The sequence below is a fragment of the Hemicordylus capensis genome, chromosome 1 (assembly GCF_027244095.1).
Source record: "Hemicordylus capensis ecotype Gifberg chromosome 1, rHemCap1.1.pri, whole genome shotgun sequence".
NCBI classification, from domain to species: Eukaryota; Metazoa; Chordata; class Lepidosauria; order Squamata; family Cordylidae; genus Hemicordylus; species Hemicordylus capensis.
Window position 1 is genome coordinate 173400349 of NC_069657.1, and position 22323 is coordinate 173422671.

Genomic DNA, 22323 nt, shown 5'->3' on the forward strand with positions numbered 1-22323 from the left:
CATGTAAAGTACAAGAATCTTCTAAGACAAAACAAAAAATAGTAGCAGCTAACATGAGTATACAGTACATATTTGGCTAAGTCAAGCATTAAAACTGATACTTTTTGTATGTGTCAGAACAGACTTTGTAAAAACAAACTGTCATCTTCAAAAGTATTAACAAGATATTAAGCATCTGTATGCAGAAGACAATGGGCGGAATCTAGGCTAAGATAGCCATTATTAAAACATTACATGAATTAAAATAAATGAAACAAGCTAGCTATGACCAGCTTAAATCCAAATAACTTCAATGGGATTTAGTCATTACTAACTTTATTATAATTTACTATTCCATCCTTCCTCCAAGCAATTCAGGGTGGTGTTCAAGGTTCAGCCCCCAATTTTACCCTCACAACAGCCCTATGAGGATAGTTATTGGCCCAACTCAGTCTGGATCCTGCCCAATCTGAGTTAGAATAGTACTATTAGGATTCTTAATTGTACCAAATCATTTTAGGCGAGATATCAACAATATTGCATATAGGTAATCAGTGAAAGCTTTATTAAATATGATTTCAAAAATATAAGGAGTGTTTCTGTCAGTACTTTTCACTGTGCTGGTCTCTGGCATCTCTCAATATTACTATCAGCAAAAGTGAGTCTTATTTGTTCTTTATCAGGGCATCAGCTTGATGACAATATTCCCTTTAAGACACTCCTGTCCTCATGAGCTAGTACTAACTTTGCCTCCATTTCATCTTTAGCAGAGGAGGGCACTCTGAACCCTAGACGTTCAGGATTTGACAGAAATATTAGAGATGTATTGGTTCTGTGGAGCAAAGACGGTTCCTTTCCAGTAACCCAGCTCTGAACAAGCCAAGACAGGAATGTCAGTGTGGGACCAAACCAATCTTTTCACCTGAATGCCAGTGTTTACTCCTTATTCCCACATTGTCACCAAACTATGGCTATACCTCTCTAAAAGCACTCCTTACCTTTATGAGAGGGCATTACACACTCACCTCAGCATCCCATGCTGCTGCTGCTGCAACCGCTGCAGACTTTTTACTGGTTCCAGGGGAGGGGCTGGGGGATAGCATTTGATAGTTGCCTAGTAATTGCCCGACATACTTCCAACATAACCTGTCAGTAGTTGGGGAATATGTTGAGTGGTTACTATGCAATCACCGAATGCTTTTTCCTCCCCTCCCTGGAACAAGCAAAACAACCAGTTGGGGAGCTCTTGTTAATGGCCATGACAAGAAAGTGACCGATTGGGGACCCTGTTTTGCTTCTCTGCTTGCACTTTGTCTAGGTAGCTGCCTGGATAGTGATCTGAAACCATCTAGTCTAATTTTCAATAAATGAGAATAAAGACATGAAACAAATAAGGGCACCTAAGTCCAGCAGAAAAAGTTTAAGTGTGTGTGTGTGTGTGTGTGTGTGTGTGAAGAATATCTTCGGTTACAGTATTGGCAACCTAATAAAATTTGGGCTTCAAACCATGGTAGGGATGGTGATAACGCTGAGTAGTAAAGTGTATGTTTTGCATGCAGAAGACCCGGATTCAGTTTTTAGCATCTCCAGTTTAAAGGATCGGTGAAAGATCTCTGCTTGATAATTTGTAGAGCCCATACCAATGTAAGAAAGCAGATACAAGGGCTGGAATAGATGGACCAATGGAATGACTCAGCTAAAAGCAACCACATATGTCCAACTGACAAATACAGAAGATTATTATCCATTTAATATTTTGGTAGCAGGATAAGCCAAGTTAGGCCCATTTGAGACATTCTAATAATATGTGATGCATGAAATGAAATAGTACTGAGAACAATGAGGGTGAGCTAGCAGTTGTCACAAGCAAAGGTAATGGTGTATTGATTGTATTACCCAAACCCGTGAGGAACTGCATCATTACTGGAGTAATTAAGAACTAACCATTACAGCTTATTCTGGAACGATGGGCAAAAGTGAAAAAGAGACAAAATAGCACTGAATATTTAGTGAGAGACTAAGATCTAAGGAACTACAGGACTGTGTGCCCAGGGAAGGTTTGGACATGCTTCTCTTGTGTATGCTACAGCTACTTTTAAATCTGAGAAAACTTCCAAAATCTGATTGTAACATGACACGAGAGTCTGCTGTTCAGAGAAAAAGAGTAAAAAAAACCACTAGCCATGCCTATAGAAGGCCTATATAAACCATGCTATACTAGGCAGTATAATCCTGGTCAGTTAGAGAGATATTCAGGGTCCAACTATTCTATCTATCTATCTATCTATCTATCTATCTATCTATCATAACTAGATATAACAACAGTGATGTGTGGATACATCCCCATCTCTTTCCCCTTTGCTGAAATAATAGTCTGGAGAAGGGCAAGACTGTAGCAAATGACTTTTCCACCCCCGACCAAGCGAGCTAATTTCCCCACACAAAGCATGAATGCAATTTTAGGGTGTTCACAATCACCCTGGGGCAGTTCCATTAACACAGTTGGGTTCAAGATGGAAATGTAGGCTGTCCACATATTTTTTCAATATATTGTAACAATTTTCTATTGAAAAACCTAACAAGGAAATAGGCTGTTTTTAACACAAGTCCTCATCAAGATAATAAATGATAACTAAAATAAATAATAGATAATGAAATTCAAGATTTGGAGGAAAGAAATGAGAGATCATATAGAATTTGTTTTTAATGATTTTGACAGCTCAGACACGTAATTAATGATTTTCTATTTCTATCCCACCTCTCCCCAAGGTCTCAGAGAAGGTCAACAAGATTTTGAATTTAAAAAACACATCAGAACCAGAATACGGATGTAATAACTAACCCATACTACTTAGCCATGATAATTTAACACTAGTCCAAGCAGCAGTGTGTTAGAGCACCCCCAGAAAGCATTCTGGCCTGGACTTTGGCAGACCTCTAGGGAAAGAGTATTCCACAACAGAACTGTAGTCACTGAGAATGCCTCTATATGTGCCTTTGATTTTTTAAATATAACCCAGGATGGAATGATATGGTTGGACAGAATGAGGTAGAGAAGGCCATCTCTAAGATATGTAGAAGCTGTTAGATATGTTATAGGTCAAAAACAGCACCTTGAATTCTACTGAGAAAGTAATAGGTAACCCATACAGATCCTAGAGTATCAGGGTGTTATCAAAAGCAACAATAGTGAAATGTGGTTTCAAAAGATCTGGTGATAGAATCACAATTGCAAATCACATTTGTGCAGAAAAGTGAATAAGAGAAAGAAGAGAACCTGATAGGATAAGCAATAGCCATCATTCTAATAAACCACAGACTGAAGAGGGAGTTTACAGAAAGGGGAAGAAGATATACTTTCCAAATGCCAGGTACAAGGGATTCAAACTACTGCAAGAAGAATATGTAAACTGGTTCTATTGTTCTAAAATGGCACAAAGCAACAGTCAGCAACATTTTTTCTCCAAAAGAATATGAAAGTACAATATTTCCTTCCTTGTAAGTTTTAATTAAAAGGTTGGGCCTCAATCTGTTGAAATGATAAAATGATTTCATGGGCAAGAGAATAGACTAGATGACCCAGTAAACCTGTGCTGCCTAATCTTTGTGCTGACAAAGTGTCATCAATACAATTGATCAGGGATGAAACTCCTTATCAGGGCCTTAATGTAGTAGCAGTAGTTTGCCAAATACATTGTTTTCCAAAAGTAAGATACCTTGTATTCACCTGTCATGGCAAAATTATGGCAGACATACTCCCAGCTCAGCTGTTGAAAGCACTGTTTACTTCATGCTTTCTAAACTCTGACAGGAAGAGTATTGTGACAGCTGTATGAGGTATGAGATGCTGTCAAAATATCTGCTGATTCTAAATCACATCCAGAATATTGTTGCAATACTATAGAAGATGCAGCACTACATCTTACATAATCACTTGTACAAGGGCGGTGATTACTAAAATACTGCCAATCTTTGGTATTGTTTGAAGAAGTTATAGTATACAGTGGGAGAATTAAGAAATTCTCTAGACTGTTAAATATCATACCAAAAGGTAAGAAGAACTCCTATGAAACGTTTGATTGCTACAGTTATTCAATTATTCTTTAAGTATTTTTTTCACTCTTTTTGAACAGGATAGGATTAGAAATTATTGTATAGCAAGTATATAAATTTAATATATAGGTAGTAAACAAGTATTACAAAATATCCTAAATATGTAACAATAATTTCTCTATGATTCTTACACTATGAAAATGATCAGTTTTTTGCAATGTCTGCAACACAGCATTTTTAAAATACTGTATGAGTTTAAACTTACGGCATTCTTCAGGTTCATCTGATCCATCCCCACAATCATCTACCGTGTCACATTTCCACCAGAAAGGAATGCATTTATCAGTTTTGCAGCGGAACTGCCGGAGGAAGGTATAGAAGGAAAAGTCTGAAAATATGGATACTTTTCATTGAAATATTAATATTTTATGCAAATAAAAATAACGTTTAAGTAGCCTGTTGCTCCTTGAAATTTGAGTGTGATATTTATTTTGAATAAAGCATTTTTTAAAAAGAAGAAGAATTCCACTCTGTTATGTTTATGCTAGTAATGGTATCGTTATGGCAGCTGGGCACCTGGCCATTAAAATTTAAATTTAAATTGTGCTCACCACTGGAAGTAGATGTGATCTGTTAGACAGGCAGTTAGCTAGCTATAGACAGAAAACTATCTATCTATCTATCTATCTATCTATCTATCTATCTATCTATCTGAGACAGTATATACAAGGTGAATTATTTCATTGTATAGTACATTACCACAAACTGCATTTATATATTTCATTAAAATAAAACAGCATCCTTTATAAATGACCAGCAATACATTTCAGCACATCTACCACCTCCCTAGGGGCAGAAGATATAGGGCCGGGTCTCACGATCTGTGAGACCCGGTTTTGGGAAGTGAGCGGGAAGAGCGGGCTAAGCCCGCTCTCCCCGCTCACGAGCAGGGAGGGAGCCCGATTTTTGTGATTGTAAGAATAGCCCCATAGTGAGATATAGTTGGGTATCATTAGCATATTGATGACACCACAGTTCAAATCTCCAGTGGACTTTCCCAACAGTTTCATTAAATGTTGAACAACATGGGGGACAAAGTAGAATCTTGAAGGACTCCAAAGGCCAAGGGTCATGTAGTAGTTCCTAGTGACACTATCTGAACCCTTCCCTCCAAACAGGGCTGCAACAAGACTAAGATGTCCTCCCAGCCCCAGCCCAGCAAAGCTTTCTAGGAGGATACTATGGTCAATGGTATAAACTGCCATGGAGAGGTCCAGAAGAACCAACAAGGATGCACACCTTGTCTAGTTTCCAATGTACTCATCCACTAGCATGACCAAGGCAGTTTCAAATGAAAAAGATTGAGATAATCCATTTCAGCCAAGACTCTCTGCAGTTGAGGAGACACCTCTATTATTTTATTCTATTAGCTCTATTAGAGTTGCTGGCACATAATCATGTAAAGACTGGAAGATGTGTTTGGAGAGTCCAATATATTTAACTTGAGTGGGATTTGGTCCTTGAATGATTTCTTGTTTGGAATATCCTCCAAACATTACTCCATGGAAAGAAGGCAAAAATTTGTTCATCGTTAACCTTAGCAGTGTTCCCTCTAACAGGGATTCCCAGATGTTGTTGACTACAACTTCCAGAATCCCCAGCTGAAGTGGCTTTTGCTTGGGCATTATGGTAGTCAACAACATCTGGGAATCCCTGTTAGAGATTTTGTCTGGTCCATGACCGAAATCAAGATTCCATTCCATTCCTTGTTAGAGGGAACACTGACCCTAACCCTTTCCAATCTGCAAAAATGACTGCAATTTTACCCCAGTCATTCTGGAGGTAGCGGTGATCACACAGGGATGATCTCACAGAAAGCTGTAAGTGCAACAATTATATCGCCAATTTCCCATCCTTAGGGAGGTAGAGGTTATCAAAAGTTGCTATGAGTATTTGTCCCCCAAGATGGTACTGGCAGTCAAAATTTGCGGCCCTGGCTCATGGACTAAATATGCAGGAGCAGGGTAAAGCCATGCCTTCCAGCTTATATTTTGATATGGGAAGAAAACCATCTGAGAAAATTCTCTGATGGATCTCCTTGGAGAAACCATGACTTTCTCTTTCAGATTTCACTTTGAAGAAACATTGGTTCCAAGACTAATTCTGATTAGTCATGCAGATCTACTCAGTAAATGAAAGCTGAGTCTGCCTGCTTCTTCATCTACAGCTTCCCACCCTGCTTGACCCAAGGATAACTTCAGAGGCAAAGGGAAATGATAAAGCAGCTGCTATTTTGGCTTTATAGCACTGAAGTTAGAGGTTAAAAAAGCAAACTTTATCTCTCCTGATGGATGGTATAGATCAGTAGTTCCCAACCTAGGGGCCTCCAGATGTTGCTGGAGGCCCCTAGCATGCTGGGAGGCCCCCAGGATGTTGGGAGATGTTGCTACAAATCCCAACATCCCCAGGGAGTCGTAGTTCAGCAACATCTGGAGGCCCCCAGGTTGGGAATCACTGGTATAGATGTATAAAACACAATTTTGAGTTTATCATTTACCATTTCATAGCAATGTCCTTTCTACCAGGGACATTGAATATGTAAAATTACAAGAAGCAGATATTCTTCCAGTCACTAAAGGTCAGATGACACGTTTGCGCTTAATGCAGATGTGCTAGTTTTTCTTTAAACAAATAATAGTTGGATCAGGCCCCCACAGATCAAGATTACAGAATGAGGGCAAGAGGCTTTAGATCCAATGGGATCTCTCCTTCTGATGCAAAAATCAGCATTGTGTTTGTGTGTAGAATCTGGATCAGGGCTGCCTATGAGGCAAATGCCCTCCCTCCCGCCCGTGGTTCTGCAAAGGGCTCGATCTGGTTGCTTTTTATCTAAGAAAACACAAGCATGTTAATACTTGTATTTTGATCTTTAAAAATATAAGGAACATTGAGGTCATCTATTGGTTATACATATGTATGATGGCAAAGCTGAAATTGATGCTATAATCTTAAGCAAAATTAACACAATGACAATTAAGGTAAAATGAATAAGTCTCAAAGCTTAAAATTTTTGCTTCATTTCAAAACATTTAAATATGTTTGTAAGCACAGCACATGTATTTTTACCATATACTTACTTGACTGGCCGTGCAATTTGATAAACAGGTTTTATTATCTGCAGCAAGGTAAAAGTTGGTGGGACAGGCACAAGTATGTGTTTTGCCTGGGGCTAGGAGGCACAAGTGACTACATCCTCCATTGTTTAATGTACACTTATGTTTAGGCACTATAAATGTAAAAGGGAAAATAATTAAACATAGTAATGTAACTCATGTAAAAAATATTACAGTAGGTAAATATATGCTATGAATACAATATTTATTGGCATGGATGCCTTTAAAATGCAAACTGTCTATAAAGTATGGTTGTTAACAAAAAAAAGGCATGTTATTAGGGCAAACTTATTGAACCAATTTACTAATATTGAGGGTTTTTCTAAATTTCATTAACATCCAGCACTCAGTGGCAACACAAGACCTTTGGATGCCTGATGTCAGGTACCATTCTGCCACTTCCCCTGCCACGTTTGCCCCCTTCCTCATCCTCACTTAATAACAATGCACAGCAAGCCATTCCTGCCCCTCCTCCCATTATTGCTGCACTGGGAAAGGAAGAGGGGGAGGGGGGAGAGGTGGCGGTTCTAGCTCTTCTCTCCTTCTCATGTCCTCTTCCACTCTCCTTCCTTTTCAAATGCAGCAGGTTTGAGAGGAGGAGTGGGAATGGATTATTGTGTGCTACTGTTGAGCAGAGGAGGAAGGAAAAGAGAACGGCAGTAACAACAAGAGCAGTGCAGAGGAAGCTGGTAGCAAGTGAAGCACCACCAGCGGTGGTCAGGGCAGAAGGTAGAGGGAGGCAGCCACCGCTCCCTACATGCTGCTGTTATTTGCTGCCGCAGGCAACTGCTTCATGTTGCCTTATTATGGCACCAACAGCACCGGAGGTGAATGCTAGTCTCTGTGTGAGCCCAGAAAGGGTTTGGCAAAACATATTCATGCTGGAATGGGGCTGCCACTGCATCCACTTCCATCTCCTAGACCATCTTCAACTCACTAGACGAATGAAAGTTGTGAATGTGCTTGGCTGTAGTTATGCCTTCAGGCAGGTGTATTGAAACTCTTTGGAAGTGGTCAAGGATGCAGCAACAGAGGTGATCTGGCATGCTCATGTGGGATTGGGTAACATTCCAGAAACAATTCGAAATCAGAAATAACAAATCAAATGTCTGGTGGACATCCAGTTTATTAATCTGATAAGAGTTTATTGTTTCCAGATCAGAGCTGAATGGGCTCTTTCATTACTAAGAATATTAATATACATTGCAAATGAACATTGTAAAATATTTTATACAGAATTGTATGTTATGATTTGCCTGGTATTAATGGTTACAATAGTTTATAAATATCTTGGCTCAAGCTTAACTGGATAAAAGTGTTCTCTCTGTTTTGCCCTAAAGTTTCACTTTTATGTACTCTGTTTAACTAGGCCTGTGACATTTTACCTATATGTGCAATTTGAATCTTACCATAATTTTGTTTAATATAATTATATATTATATTATATTATATTATATTATATTATATTATATTATATTATATTATATTATATTATATTATATTATGATAGTACCATAAATGTTTGGATCTTACCTCAAAACATCTTATCTTACAATGAAATATAAAACTGTTTGGATGTATTGTAACCAATGCCTTAAAAACTCTAAGATTCTTAGGAGTCAGAAACATTCCTGTGTTTGATTGAAGACATGCTGAAAATATTTACCATCAGGTTGTCTATAAGAATGATACACTTGGATATCAGTTATGGCATGCCACGAGTTAATCAGCGATACTTTATCTGCTCCAGAGGTTTTCTGTGCACGGTTGACTGACTTGGTTTTTCCATCAGTCCAGTACACATAGTCTTCAAACAATGTGAGAGCAATCACCCCTAGAATATGTTGATTAGGGACTGCAACAGAATAGAAGATTAATGTTCAGTTTTGGAAGACTGCCAGTTAAAATATTCCATGCTGCAAAAGCTGACAAAGACAACCACTGTATAACTTCTTGTGAATAATTGCTGTGACAATCTGTCAAACCTAGAAGCTCTTTGTTACCAGTTAAAAGTACCACATATTAAGATTAGACACACCACCCCTGCTTGGTTAGATTTTGTTGGCCTAACCATAGTGAAATAAATGACAGGGACTTAGAGAACTGCTTGCATACTTCCACATGCAGATGAACAGGCTGTTGAACAAACTGTATGCATACAGCTTGTGTAAGGATTTCCACATGCTGAAGAATTCTCTTGGATGCACTCTGATTTTCATCACTCATACTGCTTGCTGAAGAGAAATAGCCACTTCAAAAGCACAAGGGTGGAGTGCCTTCATGTTTTTTTTGTTTCCACTTTTGGCACGGATGGGACACAAACAGTACTACTACAAGCAGCCACCAGCAGCAGCAGCAGCCAAGGGGTACCTTATTGCTTTCTGCACATGCACTGCTTTTGTTGTTTAACACATTTTCATGACTGTAAAGCAACCCTTTTGTGAGTAGGAAGAACCTATATGCAGAAGACCACCTTTGAATCCAATCCATTATTCCTTAGAAACACTTGGCTGATATCCTGACTAAATTTATTCAAGGAAGTCAACAGTGAAATTAAAAGGACAAGTTAGCCATGCTTAACCTGTCCTTTTAATGTCAATGGAACTTCCTAGTATATTTAGTCAGGATATCATCACTATCTTTTACTGGAAATGCCAGAATTTAGCCTTCTGTTTTCACTTGAAAGAGTCAAACAGTTGCAAAAAATATAATTTGAAACTGATACATATTGGATTTGTACTGCTTTATGCTGCCATGGCTTTTTCAGTAGAAGTCTGAAAAAGGATAAGCTAAGAATAGCTAAGAATAGCTTTCAACAGGCCAAATGAAAACGTTCCGTTCATATAGGGAAAATTCTGCCTGAAACCACCCCTTGCAACTTCCGACTCCCATGAAGCTACTCCAAAACCAATGGGAATCTTCATGAACAATGCCACACAAGAAGCTGAAAACTGAAAAGCAAATCAGGTGGTGAAGTGCTCACATGGAGTAATACAGGATTCTTTGGACCTTTTTCAGCTTTTAAAATTAAGTTTAAAATCTTAACTGCAAATGTAACTAATAGAGATGTGCAAAACATTTTGAGCTCAAAGCAAAATGCCCCTTCAATTAAAGGGCTAGAAACAAAACAATCCCGCTTTCACTCAAAATGTTTTGAGTGTTTCGAACGCCATTTTGGAGGGCTGTTTTTCCAGCTAGAGCTGGCCCACCAATTGGGGTCAGCGGGTAGACCAGTCTTCTAAGGTAGGCTGACACACTAAGCCTGAAGTGGAATCTTAGTCTACCCAGAGAGTGAGATGTGTATGCCTGGGCTCTGCTTCAGACTTAGCATGCTGGCCCACCTCAGAGGACTAGTCTATCTGTCATGAGAGGCAGTTAGACCAGGCCTCTGCCTAGGACTTGCCGCATTGGACTGCCTCGGAGAACTGGTCAACCCAGTAGACAGGTCCTCCGAGGCTGGCCAAGCCGCTAAGTCTGGAACAGAGGCCAGGTCTATCCACCTCATGTGGCAGGTAGACCAGACCTCTGAGGTAGGCTGATGTGCTAACTCCAACGTGGAGGCCTCGTCTACCTGCTGTGTGAAGCAGACTTAGCTCATTGGCCCACCTGGGAGGACTGGTCCACCCACCAACCCCAATAAGCAGACCAGCTCTCCCTGGAAAAACAGCCCTCCAAAATGGCACTCAAAAAATTGACACACTTGAAATGTTTCAAGTTTGTCTCATTGGAACAGCCAGCTTGGCCGCAGTTTCAATGAAACATTTCAAAGATTTTGAGCTTGAAACAAAACACAAAATTCATTTCATGAACACCCTGAGTAACTACCACTGAAGCTAATGGGACTTAATTTATGAGTAAACATGAATAATTATCATTAGTTTTTTGTGTAATGAATTACAATTTGTTACTGATTTATTGAGCCATATTATGGCGCAGTGGGGAAATGACTTGACTAGCAAGCCAGAGGTTGCCGATTTGAATCCCATCTGGTATGTTTCCCAGACTATGAAACGTGAAAGGCATCATCTCATACTGCATGGGAGATGGCAATGGTAAACCCCTCCTGTATTCTACCAAAGACAACCACAGGTCTCTGTGGGAGCCAGGAGTTGACACCGACTTGTCGGCACACTTTACCTTTACTGATTTATTACTCATGAGGATTAATTCACACCATAATGGTGGGCAAAGTGAAGGGCAGGGATGAACCTACCTTCCCCCAGATGATCATCATTTCATACTTTAGAGCACTGTCGCATGCCCTTTCCAGGCAGCATGAATCTCCGGAGGCCGGGACGTGTCCTCGCTTCCAGATATCCCACAATACACCACATGATGAGCATGATGTATTGGTGGAAACCCCCATGAGTGTGTTCAAGCAGCTGTTCACAACCTTAAACCTCGGCTAAAGGCCGGGGTAAAAAGGAGGGTCAGATGGGCAGGAAGCATCAGGATCCGCATGGATCTCAGTACTGCACATGAGCAGCCTAACCTAGGGTGGGCTGACCTAGCCTGGGTTAGGCTGCTCGTGAGAATAGGCTTATGGTCTACATCTTCCCTCAGTGTTGCCCTTCAGTTCAAAATGTCACACTGTCTGATCAAAATTCAATAACATTACTTTGACTATATTGCATATAGTTGAATGACTAGCTTCTGCAACATGAAAACTGCCAACTTAAAAAATAATCAAGTAAGCAATATGCAATCATTTTATTCTGGAAGGAAAATCACCACTTGTGCGTGGGAGGCTTTGTACTTTAAACAAAGTAACACAGTGTTAATTTTATTAATCAGGTTAAAACTGCTAATGCCATCTATTTTACCCCTTTCAAACTGAACTCAGTTTCACAACTTCCTTCCATTTAAAATTTCATCTCCTAGTATCCCCAGCTCCTTAGGATTCTGTCTTTTCTTTCAAGCTGCAGTAACTTAGCAAGAAACAAAAGTCATTTCTCTGTTTGGGATGAATGGCAGCAAGGAGGAACTGCATTGCCAAAGAAAACCCAAGAAGGTACCAACCTCAGGTACCTTCTTTAATTTAAGAATGTTTCATGCTGAGGCTTTTACTCATGGGTGGGGCAAGCCTTTACCTGAGCTCCTGGACTATTCATCCTAGGCCTGCCTATGAATATCTCCTGCTCCTCTTCTTTACAGACACCTGATTACAAAATATATTTTCTACAAATATGGCTGACATGCCACATACCTGAACCATTTACTTTGAACTGGTTACCATTTCTTGTATTTAGGGCTTTGGTACACATTCATGTTAAAGGCAAGGAAGATATTTTAGATTCAGTTTACTGAAGGTGGGGAATCTGTTACAGCTGATTTTTAGGTTCAGGTTTTGTTTGGCTCCCTAGTGCTGAGTTATCCATCTGATAACTCATAAATAATAGACTTATTTGTGCTACGGAATTTGGCTTCTGTGTGATTGTGACACAGCACCCTCCCACTGGATTGGTATTTGTGGTAGCATCAAATGATGAATGCAACCGAGGCATGTTATGTGGAAAGTTACCAAGTGGAAGCATGCAATTTTGGGCTCAAGCTATATAAAAAAGAAAGAAGGAAAGAAAAAATGCTTAAGATGACAAAGTCGAGAAGAACAGTTTTTATACTAAGTAACATCACTGCCTTAATGGAATATACTCAGTCTGATATACATAAAACTTACACAATGATGATATAATACAACCACATACAGGCAGCTACTACAGTAGAAATTTGTGATGTGAATTGGAATTGCTTTATGCTTTATGTTTAAAGTATTCATGAGTTTCATGTCAAATGCTATCATTCTTTATATAGGCATTTTATGTCACTGACGGTAGTGCCAAAAAGTATATCTTTTAAAGGCTAGATCTAATATCTCTTGTTTGATGAATGCTGCTTGTAAAGAACAGTTACTTGTCTGTCAGGGCGCAATAGATGTGTGAATTCCTTACAGATGTATTTCTTTCGGAACAAGATGCTTCAATAAAATACCATGCATTTAATCAATCTGTATTTAAGGTTTTTCTTCTACTTCAATTGCTAATTTTTACTAAGCATTAATTAATGTGTTTAAAACAACTGTATCATTTTGTAAAGGAAATTTTGTTTGGGATGTACAATAAGTAACTAGTCTTTGCATACAGAAAGCATCATTACACGAGCTCAGTCACTTTCTGTCTCCAGCGTGAATATGACTGTGAATGTGTGTAATGGGCATTCTTTATGAGAGATTATTAGTTAAAAAAAATACAAAAGCTTACATGACTCTGCTTCAGGACCAAGTCTGTCATCCCCCAAAACAAAAATAAGGCACATGAAGAACTGGGAGACAAAATTGATTAATTTCCTGTGTGAATTAGGAAGTGCTTTTTAGTTATACATGGGGCTCTTTAGGTCTAAGCTAATATCCCAGAATAACGAAGCACTGGAACAGTTAATGGAAATGTTAACATAGCTGGTGCTATGAGGGAAGGATGGTTTAAAAAAAATTGATTTCCAAAGCCCATTGTGATTCCTGAAAAAAATTCCCTCAGGGCTACAATCAGCTTTGGAGAGAAGGGAAGAGAAATGAAAATCATCCCTCCCCCAGCACCAGTGCAGCATCACTGCATGAGCGCTTTGTTAACCTGTTTGAGTGAAACAGCAAAGGAATTGGGAGAAAGCAAAAAGAGATTCAGTATGACCGATAACATATTTATTTATTTATCTATCAAATTCGTACACCGCCCCAAACTTTCATCTCTGGGAAATTTCTTAGAGAGACTTCTTCACATCCTTAAAATGGCATCAAATGTTGCCTGAAAAAGTTTTAAAACATTCCTGCTCAGGCAAAATATCTGAGGAATATCAATGGTCACTTTAAAAGTTTCCACTAGCAAAATTTTCTCTGGGGGTTCGGATTCCACACACTCCTGGTAAGAAAGGATTGCTTTTCAAGAATCACAAAGGTAATCATTTACTTTAATAAAGATTTTTTTTTTAATTTTTATTTTTATTTACATTTATATCCCACTCTTCCTCCAAGGAGCCCAGAGCAGTGTACTACATATTTAAGTTTCTCCTCACAAAAATCCTATGAAGTAGGTTAGGCGGAGAGAGAAGTGATTGGGTCACCCAGCAAGTTTCATGGTTGAATGGGGATTTGAACTCAGGTCTCCCTGGTCCTAGTCCAGCACTCTAACCACTACACCATGCTGGCAATGTATATTGTTTGGTAAAGAATGTCAATCAAATACTCTTAGTTACGAGATTCATTTGAATGATGTTACATGACTTTGGTGTTAAACTAAATAGTGGCTAGCATTGCTAGCACTATGGGGGAGGGTGATATTTGCCGATCTCGCATGCCTTCTGAATCCTACTATGCTTCCAGGAAATATATTTTTATGGTCTTGCAATCCTCAAAGACACATGGGGGGGGGGGTACAACAGACCAGAGGGAAGGGGAGGTCGGCAAAAATCACCTCTCTCTTATAGAACAAGTGTTGTGTTAGTTTGGATGTCCACTAGTACCTCTATTATTATTATTTTAGAGATAGTACTAGAGATGTTCACAAAACATTTTCTTTAATTTGTTTTTATTTCGAATCAGATTGGAGTTCGGGAGGAAAATTTAATTTGACCATGTTTTGGCGCCTTATTTAACCAGTCAGGTGGCCTGAATGTTTTGAAAAAAGTGCCAGTTCTCAAATCAAATTAAAATCAAATTTCAAAAATTCATTTAGAATTTGAATTGAATTGTCCTTTTATGGGGTGATTCAATTGGAATTTGAACCACTTGAATCACCCAGATTTGAGTCAAATTGATTCAAATTCAAATTTATTTGCACATCCCTCAATAGTACATATTTCTTTTAAAAAAATTCAGATAAATATGAACTCATAATGTCAAACACAGCATCTATTCAGTTCTAACATGAAAGCTTATTCTAATTAGTACAATATCTTCGTTTACCCTTAGAAAAAGTACTTCATAACAGCCATTTTACAAACCATGATATATTTCTAGAGCAGATTATGTTTTATCACATGGAGGTAGTTTCTCACCACCACCACCACCACCACCACCACCACCACCATGCTAGCTATTCATTTACATGGTGACTGTATGTGGAGCTGGGAAGGGCAGGGGGAGGCAGGATCTCATCTACATTCCCCCAGATGATCCATCCTTTGTCTTTGGTGGCTCTGCTTGTGTGCCCACACAAGCTGCATTGCAGCGAGCCTCCATTCTGGAGGCTGGGGAAATGAAGGCCAGCCCCCAGAAATCCCACAATGCACTGCACAAGGAACACAGTACAATGGGGAATTTTCCCACTGCAGGGTGCTCTAGCCACCCTGCTCTATAAATGCTTGGGATGCCTGCATCATACAACTGGGGATTGCAGTAGAATAATGTGCTAGCACCCCTTTACCTTTATATTAACCCAGGTAAAAAACTCGGACTACTCCAGTGAAGAGCACCAGGATCAGGACTGATCCTGGCACTCCACACAAGCATCCCTACCCCATTAAGAACCAATGTGAATAACTACATTGATTTATATACAGAGGAGAGCTGGTCTTGTGGTAGCAAGCATGACTCGTCCCCCTAGCTAAGCAGAGTCTGCTCTGATTGCATTTGAATTGGAGAACAGATGTGAGCACTGTAAGATATTCCCCTCAGGGAATGGAACTGCTCTGGGAAGAGCAGAAGGTTCCAAGTTCCCTCCCTTGCTTCTCCAAGATAGGTCTGAGAGAGATTCCTGCCTGTAACCTTGGAGCAGCCACTGCCAGTCTCTCTAGACAGTAATGAGTTAGATAGACCAATGGTCTGACTCAGTATACAACAGCTTCCTATGTTCCTATTAGTCTCTCATCATACAAATAAATATTTGCAGAAGTGAGACAGCTTGTGACATATTTTTAAAGTGCTTTCATTCATGGAAGTAAATCATCACAACCTAGATATTTATCAATTTTAAATAAATGTCAGCAAATTAAGAGCATGAGATAGAAAAGTGAAAGAAATAAGAGTCACTAGAAAGATAGTCTCACCCAGTTGCATAAGCAATGCAGAAGCCACACTACCTCCTGGCATTGATCAGCAGTTTGCAATGCAGGGTAGGATGATGAGAATCTTCCAATTGCCTAGGCAATTGCGCAAATATTCCCATCTTCCTCTCTCTTCTTTTTGTATGATGAGAGGAAGATAGGGAATGTCACACAATTGCTCTTCCCATGGAGAGGAGAGCTGGTCTTGTGGTAGCAAGCATGACTTGTCCCCATAGCTAAGCAGGATCTGCCCTGCTTGGATATGAATGGGAGACTTGATGTGTAGCACTGCAAGATATTCCCCTCAGGGGATGAAGCCGCTCTGGGAAGAGCAGAAGGTTTCAAGTTCCCTCCCTGGCTTCTCCAAGATAGGGCTGAGAGAGATTCCTGCCTGCAACCTTGGAGAAGCCACTGCCAGTCTGTGAAGACAATACTGAGCTAGATAGACCAGTGGTCTGACTCAGTATATGGCAGTTTCCTATGTTCCTATGCTGTGCTGTATGAACCGCTACCTTGCTTCTTCTACAGCTGTGGACAGTCATAGAAAAAACTATTAAAAGGTGCATTGTAGGGAGGGTTACGGTGGACCTTTCCATTGCCCACAGTCCTCCAAATTCAAGCTGAAGTATTTCCTTTGTTGTAGTGCACACTAAAGACAAAAAGATCTCCCATCAACAAAGAAAGGCTCAACATGTGCTATTTTCTCTCTCCACAAGAAAAGCTCCTGTCACTTAAACGAGAAGCTTGATTGGCACAAACCTGAACAGTCATGATAAGCAGATTAAATATTCAATGAAAAGATGTGAAATATTGTTTTGTACATTTGCTCAGTGATTAATGGAAAAGTAATCACTACATTATAAGAACCTCATTGTAAAATTCTATAAAACAAAACCAACTTAAATTAAGCATTCAGAAGTCTGTAGCTTCAGGAATTCATCTGAAATACATTTCAAGCAAATCTTCTTGGAGTTTTTGAATCGCTATAAGATAGTAAGGGTGGACTGGATTCTTACATACATTTGTAAGAGCAGATAAAGTAAAATCCACATTTAAAGAGGTCATTTGATTAGTGCTTACTAGAGAGCAATCCCACTGTTGCTTTCGATAGCATGGCATCTTAAGCATTATTAATGATGTCAAAAAATTTAATTTCCATTAATTGGAATGTTCCTAATCATAACACTCACATGCACTGTCCTCAAACATCACTTCCCTGAAAAGTTATTTTAATTTGCATTTAACACTTCACACACCATGGCCTAGTGGAAAACTAGCTCCTCTGAGCCCTGATAAATATTTGGTGGTCATAAGGATGATTGATTGATTGATTGATTGATTGATTAAGTGCCATCAAGTAGGTGTCAACTCTTAGTGACCACATAGATAGATTCTCTCCAGGATGATCTGTCTTCAACTTGGCCTTTAAGGTCTCTCGGTGGTGCATTCATTGCTGTTGTAATCGAGTCCATCCACCTTCCTGCTAGTTGTCCTCTTTTTCTCTTTCCTTCAATTTTTCCCAGCATTATGGAGTATGGACTTCTCAAGGAAGCTGGATCTTCACATAACGTGTCCAAAGTATGATAGTTTGAGCCAGGTCATTTGTGCCTCAGGTGAAAATTCTGGATTGATTTGTTCTATGATCTATTTGGTTTTTTTTCCTGGCTGTCCATGGTATCCTCAAAAATCTTCTCCAGCACCAAAGCTCAAAAGCGTCAATACTTTTTCTATCTTGCTTCTTCAAAGTTGAACTTTCGCATCCATAGATTGTCACGGGGGAAACCATTGTCTTAACTATCCTAATCTTTGTAAGTGTAGACATGTCACGGCATCTAAATATCCTTATCTAAATATCCTTTCCAAGGCCATCATTGCTACTCTGTGGTGTATTTCTTGACTGCTCGATCCTTTACTGTTGACTGCCAATCCTAAAAGGCAGAAGCTATCCACTACTTCAATGTCTTCATTGTCATTTATGAGGCTGGTTGCTGTACCTGTTGCCATTAGTTTAGTCTTCTTTACTTTTAATTGTAGTCCCATTTTTTCACTGTGCTCCTTGACTTTCATTACTAGAGCTTGCAGTTCATCTCCATTCTCAGCTATCAGAGTGGTGTCATCAGTGTAGCACAGGTTATTGATGTTTCTTCCTCCAACTTTAAAACCATGCTCATCTTCTTCCAATCCAGCTTATCTCAGTATATGTTCAGCATATAAATTGAATAAAGAAGGAGAAAGTATACAATCTTGTCTTTCTCCTTTTCCAATCTGGAACCAGTCTGTTTCACCATGTTCTGTCTGGACTGTGGCTTCCTGTCCTGTGTATAGGTTTCTCATGAGTACAATGAGGTGTTCTGGGATGCCCATTATCCTAAGGATATTCTACAACTTGACATGGTCAACACAATCGAAGGCAAGGGGTGGGGCGTGGAGTGGCTGTGATCCATAAGAATACCATTTCCCTTACCATGGTGCTTGAAACCCCAAATCAATTCAGGTCAAATCAGGGGTGATTCTCCACAAACCCAAATCAGGCTCTCTATTTTGAGGATGATTCAATTCAAAGTTGAACCTCAGAATCACCCCTAATTTGACCCCAATCAGTTCGAGGTAGAATCAAATTGCACATCCCTAGAAAACAAACCTAACAGCTCTCCTTGGCTTTTTATCTTCTAAAACACTTCTTTTTTATCCTTTCCCCTTCCATCTCTCTCTCTCTTCCCACAAACCACCACCACCAACAAAATAGGGAGAGGGTGCTCCTCAAATGCAGATCTGCCTTCACCCTGTACAAATTAATTTAATTTGTCAACCATGACTCAATGGGCAGCTAGATCAGACCAATCAAGTTTCCCATAGTATGTGGGAGATTAGTAGAACAAGTATGGAAAGAGCTAATAAGGCACATGCTCTGGGATACCAGGTTCTGAAAATATGAACATCAAAGGGCAGGGGATACGTGTGTGTCTACAGACCTTATACATATACATTCCCCTCTAGAGAAGAAGGCCATATACATTCCTCTCTAGAGAAGAAGGCTTTAAAAACACATCTGTTCAAGCAGGCATTTGGTAATTACATTTAATTATTTTTAATTTTATTGTTTTAATAGCTTAATGTTTAAATTTGTAAACTGCCTAGAGACTATTGATTTGTTACACAGAATGTAACATATAAATAAAAAGATAAATAATATATAGGATAATGCAGTGACATCAGAGAATTCTCATACTACTAGCCTATTACTAGCATCCCAGAAGACAAAAATGCATATATAATGCTGGAACAAGCCAGTGTTCAAAAGGTAGCACAGAAAATGCTGTTGGTTTCCAACAGAGTACTCTGTACTAGTAAATATTCTGAGCTGATCATGCATTGTTATCCTGACTCATCAGAACTCCCCATAAAAAGATGAAATGTTACCTGTGCCAGTATGGCAGAGCTAACATTTCTGATTACACTTTTGCGTTTGCATCCTTTTTCTACATAAAGTGCATTTATGCAGGAAATATAGAAAGCATGGCTTTTAATAACTATTGTCTGTGACTGAAATCTAGACTGTACAAAAGTCCATTAAATGAGCTAGTGCAATGTTAAATTAACCTGTTCATCACTGGAAGCACATTTTTGATTACTTTGTCAAAGGTTTAATCAAAGGTTCATGTGCAATTTACCATCTTATCAATAAAAACATTAAGCTTTTGAGTCTAGCTCATTAAATTATGTACTCTTTATGACAACTTAAGCACTTCCTTCTTGTACTTTGAACCAGCAAGACATTTTAGCATCAATAATTTTGAAAGATTTGTACCCGATATGCTAATTTACAAATTGAATTTTATAATACCTTAAACTGAAATCATGCTAACTAATGTATGTCATATGTTAGGTGGTTAATTTGTACCCTTTTAATTAATAAATGTTCTAGGCAACAGGGTTGGTTTATACAGCGGAAGCAGACATAGTATTAATACTTCCCAGGTTTTATATATGAAATGTGTTGGTTTGGGCAAGATGAATACACATTGTACATAATACGTCATATCTTACTGAATGCTCTTTTGTAAGCAACTGTAAATGTAAACTATTTCATAGGAAGTCATACTTTAATATGCAGTCATACTTTATTTATAAACCAAAATGATTTAAAAAACAACAACTTTGAATATAGTACCTGTGATAGCATAACAAAAGAATCTTAAAATGTTGTCAAATGACATACACTGGATCAGGGATGCACAACTCAAATGCCCCAGTGGGCCAAAAACAACCATGACTTGGCATGCGGGGACCAAAGTCAATGTTCAGCACATTATTACATTACAATTAATTTTTACAAATATTAACGAAAGGAATTATTAGTTATTTGCAGAAAGAATGCATTCATAACAGCAAACACATTTACAACAACAAACAAATATTTATATACTGCTTTTCAACAAAAGTTTCCAGAGTGGTTTACATAGAGAAATAATAAATACATAAGATGGATCCCCCCCTGTCCCCAAAGGCTCACAATCTAAAAAGAAACATAAGATAGACACCAGCAACAGTAATTGAAGTACAGCGCTGGGGGTGGATAGGGCCATTTACTCTCCCCATTAAATAAAGAGAATCACCACATTGAAAAGATGCCTCTTTGCCCAGTTAGCATTATTATGATATAACATAATAATGCCAAATATTAGAATTTAGGCATGAAAATGATCAATTAAATATATGCACAATTCAAAGAAGCTCACCACTGTCCTAAGTATGTATGAACCTGGTCTGTCTTCTATAGATTTTTTAACTATTCCATTTCAGAAATGCTATTTAATTAATTAATTAATGTTGTTTAATGGTTTTAAATGGTTTTAATGCTCTTTTAAAATATTATTTTAAAATTTTTGAATTGTTGTAATGTGTTTGTCCCCCCCCCCTTTTTGTCTTAACAAATTTTTTACTTTGTTTTTATTCTGTTGTAAACCGCCCAGAGACGTAAGTTTTGGGCAGTATAAAAATGTCTTAATAATAATAATTACAATACTGGCCCCATGAACTGACATACAGATCAAGAAAGCAACGGTACAGCGAGAAGAGGAGGCCAACAGCACTACTACTACGATGACGACAAATATTTATATACCACTCTTCAACCAAAATTTCCAAAGTGGTTTACATCAGGGGCGTAACTATAATAGGGCAAGGGGACACAGTTGTCTAGGGGCCCACTGCCTTGGCCCCCCCCGAGGCAAGTCACATGACTGGCTCCCCCAGCCGCGCACCTGCCCGGGCTTCCTTCCATTATAGTCTTCCTCTGAAATTGATGTGAGTGTTAAGACCTGGAGCTACTAGAACAGCATGTCTTTCTCTAGTACCATGAAATGACTTGCATCGTCCACAATTTACAAAACAATTTATATTGTTATATATATAACAATATATATATAAATTTACTTCATGAGCTGAGCTTCAGTGAGCGGGGGGCCCCATTTTAAAATCTTGTCTCTGGGCCCACTTCAACCTTGCTACACCCCTGGTTTACATAGAAAAATAAATAATACTTAAATAAGATGGTCTTCCCAAATAACTGCATCAGTGACAATTGCTGATGATCCCCCTCCCCAGAAAGCCCTCTGTACCACCTGAAAATATGTCCCCATGGGCTACAGAAGTGCTCTTAGTCTCTTCCTATCTTTGGTGCTTCCTTATTTTTATACCAGCCATGGAGTAGACAACCATCTTAACACTATGTAGTTAGGAATAGGACCTGTTGCTGGTCAAAATCAGCCTCCCACTTGAGCTTTCTCAATATCCTTTTGACAATATGTATATAAATAAATACACTGCTAATAAGAAATGAAACAATATTGTTTGTTCCAATTATGAATTTGTAAACAAATTCAGTAATAATAATGACATAGATTATATAGCTCTTTCAAGTTCAAAGTGATCTATCTATCTATCTATCTATCTATTCATTTATTTATATATTAATGAAGTAATTCATATATAGTTCAAAGTAACCAGAGTTAAGGCTATATCATTTTGACTCTGGCTCCACAAAGCCTAGAAATTGGAATCTAAGATCGATGCCTTAACAGATGTG

The 22323-nt window shown here is 38.8% G+C and overlaps 1 protein-coding gene across 10 annotated transcripts in view; it reads right to left on the reverse strand.

Moving 5' to 3' along the window:
* The window catches only part of LRP1B (LDL receptor related protein 1B), a 1420219-nt gene that overhangs the window by 138238 nt on the left and 1259658 nt on the right, over positions 1 to 22323 (reverse strand). For all 10 annotated transcript variants that reach the window (XR_008308477.1, XM_053255348.1, XM_053255339.1 and 7 more), the window contains 3 exons: positions 8872 to 9060; positions 7170 to 7318; positions 4298 to 4391 (listed from right to left, as the gene is read on the reverse strand). Coding sequence is in view for 9 of the 10 variants with exons in the window: in XM_053255348.1 (XP_053111323.1) it covers positions 4298 to 4391; positions 7170 to 7318; positions 8872 to 9060 (432 nt within the window). In the remaining variant the exon portion in view is untranslated. The remainder of the gene's footprint in view (positions 1 to 4297; positions 4392 to 7169; positions 7319 to 8871; positions 9061 to 22323) is intronic.